The sequence below is a fragment of the Schistocerca americana genome, chromosome 1 (assembly GCF_021461395.2).
Source record: "Schistocerca americana isolate TAMUIC-IGC-003095 chromosome 1, iqSchAmer2.1, whole genome shotgun sequence".
Taxonomy (NCBI): Eukaryota; Metazoa; Arthropoda; class Insecta; order Orthoptera; family Acrididae; genus Schistocerca; species Schistocerca americana.
In genome coordinates, this window is record NC_060119.1 from 298096432 (window position 1) to 298111816 (window position 15385).

At 45.0% G+C, this 15385-nt stretch overlaps 1 protein-coding gene across 1 annotated transcript in view; it reads left to right on the top strand.

Moving 5' to 3' along the window:
• Positions 1 to 2190: 2190 nt before the first annotated feature.
• The window catches only part of LOC124545111 (regulator of G-protein signaling 11), a gene marked incomplete at its 3' end in the record, with an annotated part of 217014 nt that continues 203819 nt past the window's right edge, over positions 2191 to 15385 (top strand). Inside the window, exon 1 of the mRNA XM_047123966.1 lies at positions 2191 to 2287. Within this exon, the coding sequence (XP_046979922.1) occupies positions 2191 to 2287 (97 nt within the window). The remainder of the gene's footprint in view (positions 2288 to 15385) is intronic.

A 15385-nucleotide genomic window follows, 5' to 3' on the forward strand; every position in this document is an offset into this window, starting at 1 on the left:
AATAAGAAGCAGTAGTGACTCCAGCACCTATCCCTGGGGCACTCCACCCCTCCCCCCCTCCCCACCCACTTAACTGCCCCCCACTGGGACAGCACACAGTAGCCATTTTAGTACTGCGGAGAATGACCTTCTGCTCTCTACTCTCAAAGTAAAAGGTTAGTCAGTTATGAGTTACTTCCCTTATTCCATAATGAACCACTTCTGGAGTAATATTTTGTGGTCAGCACAATCAAAAGCCTTGTTAAATAAAGCCTAGCGTTCACAACTTTTTATTTAATCCATCCAGAGCCTCACACAGAAAAGAGAATATACCATTTCAATTGTTAAACCACATCTAAAATCAAATTGTACACTTGACAGCAAATTATGTGAACTGAAATGACAATTACCCTTGAATACACAGACTTTTCAATATCTTTAGCAAACACCGATCACATAAAAATAGATCTAAAATTGTGTACACTAAGCCGTTCTCCTTTTTTACAAAGTGGTTTCACTGCTGAGAACCTTAATCGGTCAGAAAACTGAGCATTCCGAAAGGAAAAGTTACAGATTTGGCTATCTACTAGGCCAACATAAGCAGAACTGTACTTAAGTATTCCGCTAGATACCCCGCCATATCGTTGAGAGTCCTAAGTCACTAGTCATTTAATTATTGTCTCAGTCTCCCCCCTTGTCGGTATCATGGAGGAGTATTTTACATAAAAGTCTCAGAAAGCTATTTTCTAAGGGATTTATATAATTCCCTGTAGGAACTATGTTTCTGCGAGTATTTAGTTCGCCTGCTCTACTGAGAAAGTGATTATAAAATAGTGTACTATTTCTCCTCGGCACGATGCCATCTACCAGCAAGACACTGCAACATTCCACACAGCTCACAGTCCACATACATGGTTCAAAGAGCCCCAGGATGGGGTTACTGAAGATAATTTTTTTAAAAAACTGTGCCTTCCTATCCTTTTCGTCTTACGTATTTACGATTTCTGTTTTCACTTTAGACTTACCAACGTTGTGCATCTTAGGATTGTTTTTTAATGTTAATCACGTTGTAAGGTTGCTGTACCTCGACGCTGCAAAGCATTGGAAAAAATTTTGTATGTTTACCGTACTCCTCTGCCCACCAAGCTCTCGAGATTTAAATCCAATAGAGAATCTGTGGGACCATCTCGATCGGGCGAATCCCGCCATGGATTTTCAGTTGAAATACCTAGAGCAGCTGACCACGGCAATGGAGTCGGTATGATTCCACATCCCAGTCGCCATCTTCCGGAACCTCACTGACTCTCTTCGTGCACGTCTAGCACCGTTCCGCGCAAGAAGTGGTTCTTTAGAATTCTGACTGATGCCCACTTTAATGTTGCTGGACCGTGTTGGTAAGGCCATAATAAAATAAAAACGCTTTCAGAAGAGCTATTTGTTTTAGCCCGTAGTTGCAATTTTTATTTTGGCTATTGGCTACCGTTTTCGGCACAAAGGACAATCATTAGCCCCCCCAATCAAAAAGAGTATAAAGTTAAAATAATTCTTTACGAAATATTTATGAACTTGTTTTCTATGCTACGAAACGCATGTTAGTGCAGCATTGAAACATACGAAGCCCCTTACCCCTGGTGCAGCAGCAGCTATCAAACGCACTTCCAAAGTAGATATCTAATATATTAAAAGAAGGGATCAATGCTGTGGTTTAAATAAGACAACGTTGCTGCCAGAAGGGATGAGAGTAACTGCCCCCCCCCCCCCGCCACCCCCCCCCCCCCCACATGCACATAGCTTCATTTTGTTCATAAAAAAACAGTCACAATGTTAAAGGTAACTAAAATTAAAAATACTATAAAATGTGAGATGCTAGAAACTAAAGAATAAAACTAAAAATAAAACGATTAAATTTGTGTGAGATGTTTACATTTCTCTTTTTGAGAAAAGCGTTTCTTGCTTGTGCCTGTCTGCAGTGTGCGTCGCCTTTCATTCTGACATATGTGGTTATTTAGTTACACAAGTAGTAAAACTCAACTCAGCTTTATTTCCTAATCCAGTTCCCTCATCAGCATCTGTTTTTCTTCGACTACACTCCATTTACATACCTCTTGCTGTAAGGTATCACATAGTGTGTAGGTAAAGGACGTGTGTTTTGTATGTATTGTCACCCTACTACCTGGAGCAGAGTGTGAGGAGAGCGGGTGTGTGTTGCAGATGGAGGCGCTGGTGCGGGAGATGCAGGACGCTGAGACCGGGGTGCCCGTGCGCAGCCAGAAACTCTTCCTCACTTCCATCCCCTCTGCTTTCATGGGTAAGTCGCGCCTCGCAGCATGTTAAAATCGCGTACCAGGGCACCGCCGCAGGCACAACTAGAACGACGAATAAGTGACCTAAACGTTGCTTACGGAATTTTCTTCTGACTCATTTCTTAAATGTTTTATCATCTATCTGCGACCCTAACAAAAAATATGAAATGACATACAGGAGATACAAAGAAGATAAGTGTAAGATGAACAGTCACGCATGACAGATTTCATTCTAGTAACTACTTTTAGAGCTTGTTTGGGTTCGCTTCAGATGCATGCCTTACCTGAAGAAGAGCCTCAATTGGTTCCAAAATACACTACTGGCCATTAAAATTGCTACACCAAGAAAAAATGCAGATGATAAACGGGTATTCATTGGACATATATATTATACTAGAAATAACATGTGATTACATTTTCCCGCAATTTGGGTGCATAGATCCTGAGAAATCAGTACCCAGAACAACCACCTCTGGCCGTAATAACGGCCTTGATACGCCTGGGCATTGACTCAAACAGAGCTTGGATGGCGTGTACAGGTACAGCTGCCCATGCAGCTTCAACACGATACCACAGTTCATCAAGAGTAGTGACTGGCGTATTGTGACGAGCCAGCTGCTCGGCCACCATTGACCAGACGTTTGCAATTGGTGAGAGATCTGGAGAATGTGCAGGCCAGGGCAGCAGTCGAACATTTTCTGTATCCAGAAAGGCCCGTATAGGACCTGCAACATGTGGTCGTGCATTATACTGCTGAAATGTAGGGTTTCGCAGGGATCAAATGAAGCGTAGAGCCACGGGTCGTAACACATCTGAAATGTAACATCCACTGTTCAGAGTGCCGTCAATGCGAACAAGAGGTGACCGACACCCCACACCGTCACGCCGGGTGATACGCCAGTATGGCGATAACGAATACACGCTTTCCAATGTGCGTTCTTCGCAATGTCACACAAACACAGATGCGACCATCATGATGCTGTAAACAGAACGTGGATTCATCCGAAAAAATGACGTTTTGCCATTCGTGCACCCAGGTTCGTCGTTGAGTACACCATCGCAGGCGCTCCTGTCTGTGATGCAGCGTCAAGGGTAACCGCAGCCGTGGTGTCCGAGCTGATATTCCATGGTGCTGCAAACGTCGTCGAACTGTTCGTGCAGATGGTTGTTGTCTTGCAGACGTCCCCATCTGTTGACTCAGGGATCGAGACGAGGCTGCACGATCCGTTGCAGGCATGCGGATAAGATGCTTGTCATCTCGACTGCTAGTGATACGAGGCCGTTGGGACCCAGCACGGCGTTCCGTATTACCCTCCTGAACCCACCGATTCCAAATTGGATCTCGACCATCGCCAGCAGCAATGTCGCGATACGATAAACCGCAATCGCGATAGGCTACAATCCGACCTTTATCAAAGTCGGAAACGTGATGGTACGCATTTCTCCTCCTTACACGAGGCATCACAACAACGTTTCACCAGGCAACGCCGGTCATCTGCTGTATGTGTATGAGAAATCGGCTGGTAACTTTCCTCATGTCAGCACGTTGTAGGTGTCGCCACCGGCGCCAACCTTGTGTGAAAGCTCTGAAAAGCTAATCATTTGCATATCACAGCATCTTCTTCCTGACAGTTAAATTTCGCGCCTGTAGCACGTCATCTTCGTGGTGCAGCAATTTTAATGGTCAGTAGTGTATTTAACCTGAGTAAAGACCTATTTTATAAGTGACTGTATGTACACTCCTGGAAATGGAAAAAAGAACACATTGACACCGGTGTGTCAGACCCACCATACTTGCTCCGGACACTGCGAGAGGGCTGTACAAGCAATGATCACACGCACGGCACAGCGGACATACCAGGAACCGCGGTGTTGGCCGTCGAATGGCGCTAGCTGCGCAGCATTTGTGCACCGCCGCCGTCAGTGTCAGCCAGTTTGCCGTGGCATAGCTCCATCGCAGTCTTTAACACTGGTAGCACGCCGCGACAGCGTGGACGTGAACCGTATGTGCAGTTGACGGACTTTGAGCGAGGGCGTATAGTGGGCATGCGGGAGGCCAGGTGGACGTACCGCCGAATTGCTCAACACGTGGGGCGTGAGGTCTCCACAGTACATCGATGTTGTCGCCAGTGGTCGGCGGAAGGTGCACGTGCCCGTCGACCTGGGACCGGACCGCAGCGACGCACGGATGCACGCCAAGACCGTAGGATCCTACGCAGTGCCGTAGGGGACCGCACCGCCACTTCCCAGCAAATTAGGGACACTGTTACTCCTGGGGTATCGGCGAGGACCATTCGCAACCGTCTCCATGAAGCTGGGCTACGGTCCCGCATACCGTTAGGCCGTCTTCCGCTCACTCCCCAACATCGTGCAGCCCGCCTCCAGTGGTGTCTCGACAGGCGTGAATGGAGGGACGAATGGAGACGTGTCGTCTTCAGCGATGAGAGTCGCTTCTGCCTTGGTGCCAATGATGGTCGTATGCGTGTTTGGCGCCGTGCAGGTGAGCGCCACAATCAGGACTGCATACGACCGAGGCACACAGGGCCAACACCCGGCATCATGGTGTGGGGAGCGATCTCCTACACTGGCCGTACACCACTGGTGATCGTCGAGGGGACACTGAATAGTGCACGGTACATCCAAACCGTCATCGAACCCATCGTTCTACCATTCCTAGACCGGCAAGGGAACTTGCTGTTCCAACAGGACAACGCACGTCCGCATGTATCCCGTGCCACCCAACGTGCTCTAGAAGGTGTAAGTCAACTACCCTGGCCAGCAAGATCTCCGGATCTGTCCCCAATTGAGCATGTTTGGGACTGGATGAAGCGTCGTCTCACGCGGTCTGCACGTCCAGCACGAACGCTGGTCCAACTGAGGCGCCAGGTGGAAATGGCATGGCAAGCCGTTCCACAGGACTACATCCAGCATCTCTACGATCGTCTCCATGGGAGAATAGCAGCCTGAATTGCTGCGAAAGGTGGATATACACTGTACTAGTGCCGACATTGTGCATGCTCTGTTGCCTGTGTCTATGTGCCTGTGGTTCTGTCAGTGTGATCATGTGATGTATCTGACCCCAGGAATGTGTCAATAAAGTTTCCCCTTCCTGTGACAATGAATTCACGGTGTTCTTATTTCAATTTCCAGGAGTGTACATTACATTTAATATACAATTACAGGGTTCTACAGTATCCGTATTGAATAAGATTAATATTTTCAAACTGAGTGTATGCCCAAATTCCGCCTTACCTCAAAACCATTTAAATAGTACCGCATGTCATTTTGGATCCTGCAAGTCCATCTTCAGGTGCTTCCTTTCTTAGAGCGTTTATATGATTGTCTCTTAATATATTATATCTTGATTCTGCTGTTAACAAAACCATTCTTCTGTATATTATAATGATATAGTAATAAAATATTTACGTCGCTACAACGATAAGAAAGGCTTCCATCGATCATAATTAGAATCGGAGAAAGCATTTATCACCTGTGTACCAAGTAAATTAGCTCTAGAAAACTTAATATAACATTAATTTTTTGCTCAGAGCTGTGGTATGAAGAATACTGAGGGATTCGTTTATGGCAAGCATTTTGCCCATTTGTCTCGCATGTGGGTGGCTACGGATTTAAATACAAGAACAGAAATTTATTCACACAATTGCAAGCAGACGGAAAATTTGCTGAATCTACATCCACAACTTTTTCAGCAACTTCGCAGGTGCACTTCTGCTAAATACTTCATTACTTCGGATAAATGGTGGGAATGCTAAATAGATACATTCGGGCATAAAGTCTCTGAAATGAGGGGAATACATGTAGCCTAACGTGTAACAGTAATTTCTCCTTAAGTTTACAGCTTTAAATATATGAGGTGTGTTCAAAATAAACTGCAATTTATTCGCTTACAGCATTGTTATCCTGTTCATAAAAGTCAGCATTAAATATTATACTCCTACGCCATAGATTTTTACAAACACAATACGCTTACGGAACTCTATCTTTGGGATAGCTTCCAGCCCTGCTCGCGTTTCATTTTTATCTCATCACTGCTTGTAAAAAGACGGCCCTCTAAGCTTCAAATTGGCTCTGGGCACTATGGGACTTAACTTCTGAGGTGATCAGTCCCATAGAACGTAGAACTACTTAAACCTAACTAACCTAAGGACATCATACACATATATGCCCGAGGCAGGATTCGAACCTGCGGCCGTAGCGGTCGCGCGGTTCCAGACTGTAGCGCCTAGAACCGCTTGGCCACCACGGCCTGCGGCTCTCTAAGGTCTTCCCTATTTTTAGGAATCGAAAAAAGGCCCATGAAGCATCATAACAGTACAGTTTTCTGCAGAAAATGCTCGAACAAACAACGATATGTCCATTATTTTGGTGCCAAAGGCATGACTTGTTTCAGCACTGACTGACACGTTTCCTAAAAATTATTTTTTGCGTGTGCTTGTGTAAAGGAACATCGAGTTGATACTTTGAATGAGGACCTCAGTCTAGCAGCACACAAGCGTCAGTAAAACAACTTGTTCATTTGCAGCTGCCCTTCTCTTCAGCCACCTGGGCTTCCACATCGCCTCCACAACCTGCTCGCACCATCCTAGCTCACAGCCGCCCTAGCCTGCATCAGGGGACCTTAAATAAAATATTTCTTCGGTACATCTGGCTTCAATCCTGATATCATCAGGTATGGTTCAAATGGCTCTGAGCACTATGGGACATAACATCTATGGTCATCAGTCCCCTAGAACTTAGAACTACTTTAACCTAACTAACCTAAGGACATCACAGAACACCCAGCCATCACGAGACAGAGAAAATCCCTGACCCCGCCGGGAATCGAACCCAGGAACCCGGGCGTGGGAAGCGAGAACGCTACCGCACGACCACGAGATGCGGGCATCAGGTATCTAAGAGCCATTTAAAGTAGCTTACATACCAAACAACGCGTGGCAATACCAGTGGCTGACGTCTCGCCACCCGCTGACGCTTTGAGAGGTACACATCCTGTCATTTACAAGCCCTCAAATCAAGAGAGAACGGACAGTCCAGACAAACATATAAACATACGTTCCTATAAGTAGCTGTTTCGTCTTACAAGTGATTTCTGTGGCAGCTCTCTAAGTCTATAAGGTTGTCGTTACCTGGCTCGTCGTAATCGCCAGTTACCTCTTGGGAAGTATTTCTGCACTCTGGTGTCCTTCTTCAAACCACTAAGCCTCGCTAACGATTTGAGCGAAATTGCATCAAAATTAGCATTTCCCAATATTAATCTTGTATAGAGGGATTACCAACAATAGTAGCTGGAGAGACATCGTATTAAAATTAGCACGGCCAAAAATTACTCTTCGGACTGTCAATGAAAGCCTGCCTCTTTGTAACATACTGCATGTAGGATGAAACCTTGTGGTCCCTCTGTGTTCATTCGGAAAGGGCTGTGCGAAGTCTGATAAAGCAGCGTATCATTATCCGTGAGGAGACTCTTGCGTGCTTCAGAAACTTCTGCGTCATACAACTTTGCTAACAAGTCATAGAAATTCGCGTAACGAGCTACAGTTTGCTGGAAAGGAAACATTTCGTTTCTCCTCCACCTTTCCACTTTCTAATGAACTCGCTTTTGGAATTTTTCTTTGTATCTTCTCGTCCATACCCAAAGTCAAGTTATCCAAATGAGATTCACATATCCAAATTGAAATGAAGTTGTATAGCTTGTTTCATACCGTATTTTCCCATTTATACTGCAGACATTTATAAAAGCGTATGTAGTTTATTCGTTATAATATTTCGAAAGCTTGTTCATCAGTGCAGAACAGGTTTTGAGTATGAGGTAATAAATTTGCTCCTCTCTATACTGATGACTCTTACTCTCATTATAATATTATCCTGTTAATGAATACTTTGTAGATATGATAAAAGCGGTAATCACTAACTTTCTTTTCCGCAATGAGGATGGAACTACTTATGACAAACATTTTATTTGTAATAGGTTCCACAGACATCACTGCGTCTCTGAATGATAACATTCTGCTGCACTGGCTAGCAGTGGATAAATTCTGAATGTTTTACTGCTACGTGACCGAAACTGTATAGCAATTAAAGCAAAATAAGGGATATTTTAATCCCTCAAATTACACCATTTTATAACGTTTTAATCAATACATTGTTAAGAGATTTCTTTAATAGATCTGTTTTGCTCCGTTGGCGCAGAGAATAGCCAGTAGTAGCTTTACACCTCTTCATCTTCATGTTAAGGTATTTTCCTTCAGACCGAATAATTTTAATCACATATCGAAGCATCTACACTCCTGGAAATTGAAATAAGAACACCGTGAATTCATTGTCCCAGGAAGGGGAAACTTTATTGACACATTCCTGGGGTCAGATACATCACATGATCACACTGACAGAACCACAGGCACATAGACACAGGCAACAGAGCATGCACAATGTCGGCACTAGTACAGTGTATATCCACCTCTCGCAGCAATGCAGGCTGCTATTCTCCCATGGAGACGATCGTAGAGATGCTGGATGTAGTCCTGTGGAACGGCTTGCCATGCCATTTCCACCTGGCGCCTCAGTTGGACCAGCGTTCGTGCTGGACGTGCAGTCCGCGTAGGACGACGCTTCATCCAGTCCCAAACATGCTCAATGGGGGACAGATCCGGAGATCTTGCTGGCCAGGGTAGTTGACTTACACCTTCTAGAGCACGTTGGGTGGCACGGGATACATGCGGACGTGCATTGTCCTGTTGGAACAGCAAGTTCCCTTGCCGGTCTAGGAATGGTAGAACGATGGGTTCGATGACGGTTTGGATGTACCGTGCACTATTCAGTGTCCCCTCGACGATCACCAGTGGTGTACGGTCAGTGTAGGAGATCGCTCCCCACACCATGATGCCGGGTGTTGGCCGTGTGTGCCTCGGTCGTATGCAGTCCTGATTGTGGCGCTCACCTGCACGGTGCCAAACACGCATACGACCATCATTGGCACCAAGGCAGAAGCGACTCTCATCGCTGAAGACGACACGTCTCCATTCGTCCCTCCATTCACGCCTGTCGCGACACCACTGGAGGCGGGTTCCACGATGTTGGGGCGTGAGCGGAAGACGGCCTAACGGTGTGCGGGACCGTAGCCCAGCTTCATGGAGACGGTTGCGAATGGTCCTCGCCGATACCCCAGGAGCAACAGTGTCCCTAATTTGCTGGGAAGTGGCGGTGCGGTCCCCTACGGCACTGCGTAGGATCCTACGGTCTTGGCGTGCATCCGTGCGTCGCTGCGGTCCGGTCCCAGGTCGACGGGCACGTGCACCTTCCGCCGACCACTGGCGACAACATCGATGTACTGTGGAGACCTCACGCCCCACGTGTTGAGCAATTCGGCGGTACGTCCACCCGGCCTCCCGCATGCCCACTATACGCCCTCCCTCAAAGTCCGTCAACTGCACATACGGTTCACGTCCACGCTGTCGCGGCATGCTACCAGTGTTAAAGACTGCGATGGAGCTCCGTATGCCACGGCAAACTGGCTGACACTGACGGCGGCGGTGCACAAATGCTGCGCAGCTAGCGCCATTCGACGGCCAACACCGCGGTTCCTGGTGTGTCCGCTGTGCCGTGCATGTGATCATTGCTTGTACAGCCCTCTCGCAGTGTCCGGAGCAAGTATGGTGGGTCTGACACACCGGTGTCAATGTGTTCTTTTTTCCATTTCCAGGAGTGTATACTGTAGTATCAGAAAAGGTTTTAAAGGGGCGTAAGTAATCGATATGTAACCATATAAAACACACGTTAAAAAAATGGAATGAATTTATCCTCGAAATGCGTAGTTACGAATTTAATCCATGCAATAAAACGAAATGCATTCGTTTGGAAACGATAACATGTAGATGTCACGACTCTTAGGTACCACGGAGACGTGCTTTCAATAATCCGACACACAATACTTCCACCATCTATATTAAAGTTGAATATCACGGTAATATGTGATTGGACGGGGTGGGAGTGGGCGTGAAAGGTGGCGAGGCGGGAAGAGATGAAGAGGGGACACTTGTGGCTCCCTTTTAGGATGTGGAGTGTCATTAACTAAGTAATTAATTGTTTCATGGGACATGACGTTTCGAAATTGACCGATTCATTTATGTTAAAACTGACAGTTTTAGAGTTTTGGCACCCTCTTAGAAAATTTAGTGCGGACGTTCATACAAGTTGAAATGTGTGTTTTTATTTACTCATAGATACTGAACCGTAAATGATGTTAGGATCAGGTTCATTTAATCGCAATTACTCGAATCTCATATCAAATACCAAGACCATGACACATTTGTCTTGTTTGTTGTTTGAATATGAGAATTCATTCGAAAAATTCTCTTTTAATATTTTAATAACAGCTAAACAGCTAAATATGACGTGGTATTTCTATAGACACATTTTTAGTTCTTTTATAGATACTTTAATATTTTTGTCGATGTAAGGTAAATACCCGTTAAAAGACACACAACAAATCTGAAAAATATAGTATCTGTAGATTTCGTGCAACGGCCTATACAACAAAACAGTTCTCAACAAAAGTGATAAATTTTTGGTACACATCGTTTAAGTTATTGGGCATTTGCAAGGATACGGGCACGTATTAAGTTGCTGTGGGAATAAAACCCCACTCGTACATCCTGATACATGTTTTTCCATGGTGTTGCCGAATAACTTCAGGCGAATACGCAGTGGTTCCTTAAAAAATACGGCGATCAATTTCCAGTCCTAGTATTCTTTAATCCGAAATTCTGCTGCCTTTCCAGTTACTTTGACGTCGATGGGATGTGAAACCAGAACCTTTATTTTCTGAACTGTGAATTTAGAGACAGGCAAATAAAGATTATTCATTCAAAACCTAGTTAATTGCGGAACGTCAAATATCTTACTCTATCCGGAACATCTTATGCTCTCTTGTACAAACCTATCTAACTGCACAGGGAAGATCGCAACCCTCCTTAGCTTGCTTTTGTTGAGGTACGACGTAGGACATGAACTTAACATTTATTTGAGTTTCAACGTTAATTGTAAGCAAAACAATGCAAAAGAAGGAAAGTAAACAGAGCTACTTTCTTCTATATATACGTTTGAACTCCGAAGGCCGCCGTACGTGTGGCAAACGTTACACACGGTGTTGCAGAATCGTTTCTCCCCCCCCCCCCCCCCAAAATTATTCGAATCGACAATTAATTGAACAATGACTGGACGTATTTCCCTGCGCGCCAGAATTTGTCCAACCACACATAAGCAGTAATTCAATAATGATTCTTGGAAGAAGTACTCCGTTTTTCAACCGTTATCGGACAGCGGTTCCTTAAATTTCAGGAGTAAGGACAACCACAATGACGAAGATCGTTTTCGTAGCGTGGCCAATTAGAGTTTGTGGAGAAGCTCTGTGACTAACACAACAGCTTTTACTTGGACCTATCCTTCCAAAAATTTATCTTTGCAAATGTCTAAGATCGATAAAATGAAACACTGCAGAAGTGGTCGAACAACGATTTCGTAAGCAAATTTCTTTGTGAATATATTAGACTTACTTAGGATTACAATATAAGTAAATCGCTCCTTCATAATTTCCTATACCACCATCACTTTCCAGCAGTTTGAGTAGCCGAAATCTAACATAAAAGACGTCTTTCACTTGCCTACGTGCAAGGAACAACTTTTTACGAGTGAGTTCTCACACGGTGAACTACTACTGTGTGTTTCTACGAAAATTTATATATCGGTTAGTTACCACAGACTTCAGATGCCCCCTAGAAAGTAATTATTTTAAAAAACGTTTGTGAACTTCAAAACGATCTCTAGTAGTATTTCATTTCGAGCTCTTTCTTCGTCGTTTTTAAATATATTAGTTACCGTAGATAGAAATAAAATTTGACAAGAAACGCAAACTCTAGGGAAGCTATGCACTCTAGCGATGTACTTGAGGAAACAAATGTTCACATGGCCATTACGGATACACTCGCCTCTGCTCGTGCTGACTAGCTTCCTGATACCGCTCGAGTACTAATTCATATACTTACGTAGGGTGATTAGTTGTTAAGTTTGCTCCATAGTGCAATTAAATGTTAATTATATATACCACATATTTCTGAAGAAGAAGCTCACAGCAATATCGAAGAGTAGGTCAAGTTTAAATAAATAAACTTCCGGCAAGTGATTGGCTATTTACTTTATTAATTAAAGCTTACTCCCCGTTGCTCTTGAGAGCCATGTTCAAGATTCTAATATATCTGACACTGAAGATCATTTAACAAACCATAAAAATACTTATTTTGCAATATATTAAAAGTGATAACGTAACAACGGAACTACGTAGTCAGTCACTACACGCTCCGAACCTCATTTTAAATATTTTTTATGGAGTGCATTCAGTTTTTTGGCAGCCCTGTATCGCTTTAATTTGCGGATTACGCTGTGCACAGCAATTACTTCTGTCACATTTCAACAACATCATATTACGTTATTCAGTCTCACTTTCCTTAGTGCTTGTATCAAGAATTTCGCCAAACAAATTCTACTGTCTATCAGCTTTGACGTTATTTGCAAGCAATTCACTCTTACAGCAAAAAAGTGAATTTGCGTCAATATATCACTTAATTTCAGACGCTTAGTCGAAAGTCTGTCCAAATATCAATCTAGGACGCCACCTTCTCAGACCAAATTCCCATGCATGCCTCAGCCCGCCTGGTATTCACCCTAAACTCGAACAACATTGCAGAGGCTTTCCAACTATATTGAAATAGCACGCTTGGGAGTCTCAAGTCTTAAAAATGTTTGAGACTTGAAAAGGAATCTGGAACCACAGAGTTTCGTTCGATGCTGAGGTGCTATTCCAGTACAGTTGAAGAGCCTCTACAATGTTGTTCGAGTTTAGGGTGGATTCCAAGCGGGAAGAGGCGTTAATGGGAATTTGGATTGATGAGGGAGGGGTGCTTGAGTATTCCGTGCAGTTGCCCAATGCCAGTGTGCCAATGTGGCGTAGTGATTAGCGCGTCTGCCTTGCGAACAAGAGACCCAAGTTCGGTAAAAATTTTGATTGGTCGTTTAAGTATGCATATATACACACATATCAAAAATGTTTTGCATCACCTCGGTTATGATAGTTCCGGAACCTGTACAGAAAATTGGAATATCAACATAAACATCATTTCCACCCTTTTTATTGCTAATGAAAACCATCCATTGTATGTTGTACCACCATACAGCGAGTCCTTCAGAGTTGGTGGTCCAGATTGCTGTACACGCCGGTACCTCTAATACCCAGTACCACGCCCTATTGCATTGACGCATGCCTATATTCGTCGTGGCATACTATCCAATAGTTCATCAAGGAACTGTTGGTCCAGATTGTTCCACTCCTCAACGGCGATTCGGCTTAGATCACTCAGAGTGGTTGGTGGGTCACGTCGTTCATAAACAGCCCTTTTCAGTCTATCCCAGGCATGTTCGATAGGGTTAATGTCTGTAGAACATGCTGGCCATTCTAGTCGAGCGATGTCGTTGTCCTGAAGGAAGTCATTCACCAGATGTGCATGATGGGGGGGGGGGGGGGGGCGCGAATTGTCGTCCATGAAGACGAATGTCTCGCCAGTATGCTGCCGATATGGTTGCACTATCTGTCATAGGATGGCATTCACGTATCGCACAGTCGTTACGGCACCTTCCACGACCACCAGCAGCGTACGTCGGCCCCACATAATACCACCCCAGAACAGCAGGGAACATCCACCTCCCTGCACTCGCTAGATAGTGTGTCTAAGGCGTTCAGCCTGACTGGGTTGCCTCAAAACTCATCTCCGATGATTGTCTGGTTGCAGTGAAGAGAAGGTGATGCCGATCCTGAGCGGTCCATTTGGCATGTTGTTGGGCCCACCTCCACCGTGCTGCATGGTGTCCTGGTTGCAAAGATGGACTTCGCCATGGACGTCGGGAGTGAAGTTGTACGTCTTGCTACCTATTGCGCACAGTTTGAGTCGTAACACGACGTCCTGTGGCTGCATCAAAAGCACTATTCAACGTGGTGGCGTTGCTGTCAGGTGTCAGGATTCGCAGCTCGTGGTCGTGCGGTAGCGTTCTCGCTTCCCACGCCCGGGGTCCCGGGTTCGATTCCCGGCGGGGTCAGGGATTTTCTCTGCCTCGTGATGACTGGGTGTTGTGTGCTGTCCTTAGGTTAGTTAGGTTTAAGTAGTTCTAAGTTCTAGAGGACTGATGACCATAGATGTCAAGTCCCATAGTGCTCAGAGCCATTTGAACCATTTGCCAGGGTTCCTCCGAGCCCTAATCCGTTGGTGGCGGTCATCCATTGCAGTAGTAACCCTTGAGCAGCCTGAGCGAGGTATGTCATCGACAATTCCTTTCTATCTGTATCTCCTCCATGTGCGACCAACATCACTTTGGTTCACTACTAGACGCCTGCACACTTTCCTTGTTGAGAGCACTTCCTTGCGCAAAGTGACAATGCGTACGCGATCGAACTGCGGTATTGACCATCTACGCATGGTTGAACTACAGACAACATGAGCCGTTTACCTCCTTCCTGGTGGAGTGACTGGAACTGATCGGCTGTCGGACCCCTCCGTCTAATAGGCGCTGCTCATGCATAATTTTACATCTGTGGGCGGGTTTAGTGACATCTCTGAACAGTCAAAGGGACTTTGTATGTGATACAATATCCACAGTAAACGCTATCTTGAGGAGTTTTGGGAACCGGGGTGATGCAAAACTTGTTTTGATGTGTGTACAAAAAAAACCTAAATTATTCGGTAGTTACAGCCCTGTGTCATCGCTACCAGATCTTGTATGTGATTACTACGTAAATAACAATGCGGTTAACAATGCGGTGGTGCTTGACAGAACATAACAATATTAAACAGGAAAAACTCCTAAATGTTGTGCAAAGTTAAATTCATTTGGCTTTCGACTTCTTAGGCCATCTTGAGGTTACAATTAAATGCCTATACTCTGCAAGCCGCCTTACGGCCTGTGGCAGAGGATGCTACGTGTACCAATGTCATTCCCCCCTTCCTCTGTTCCAGTCGCGTATGGTCCGAGAGAAACCCTCC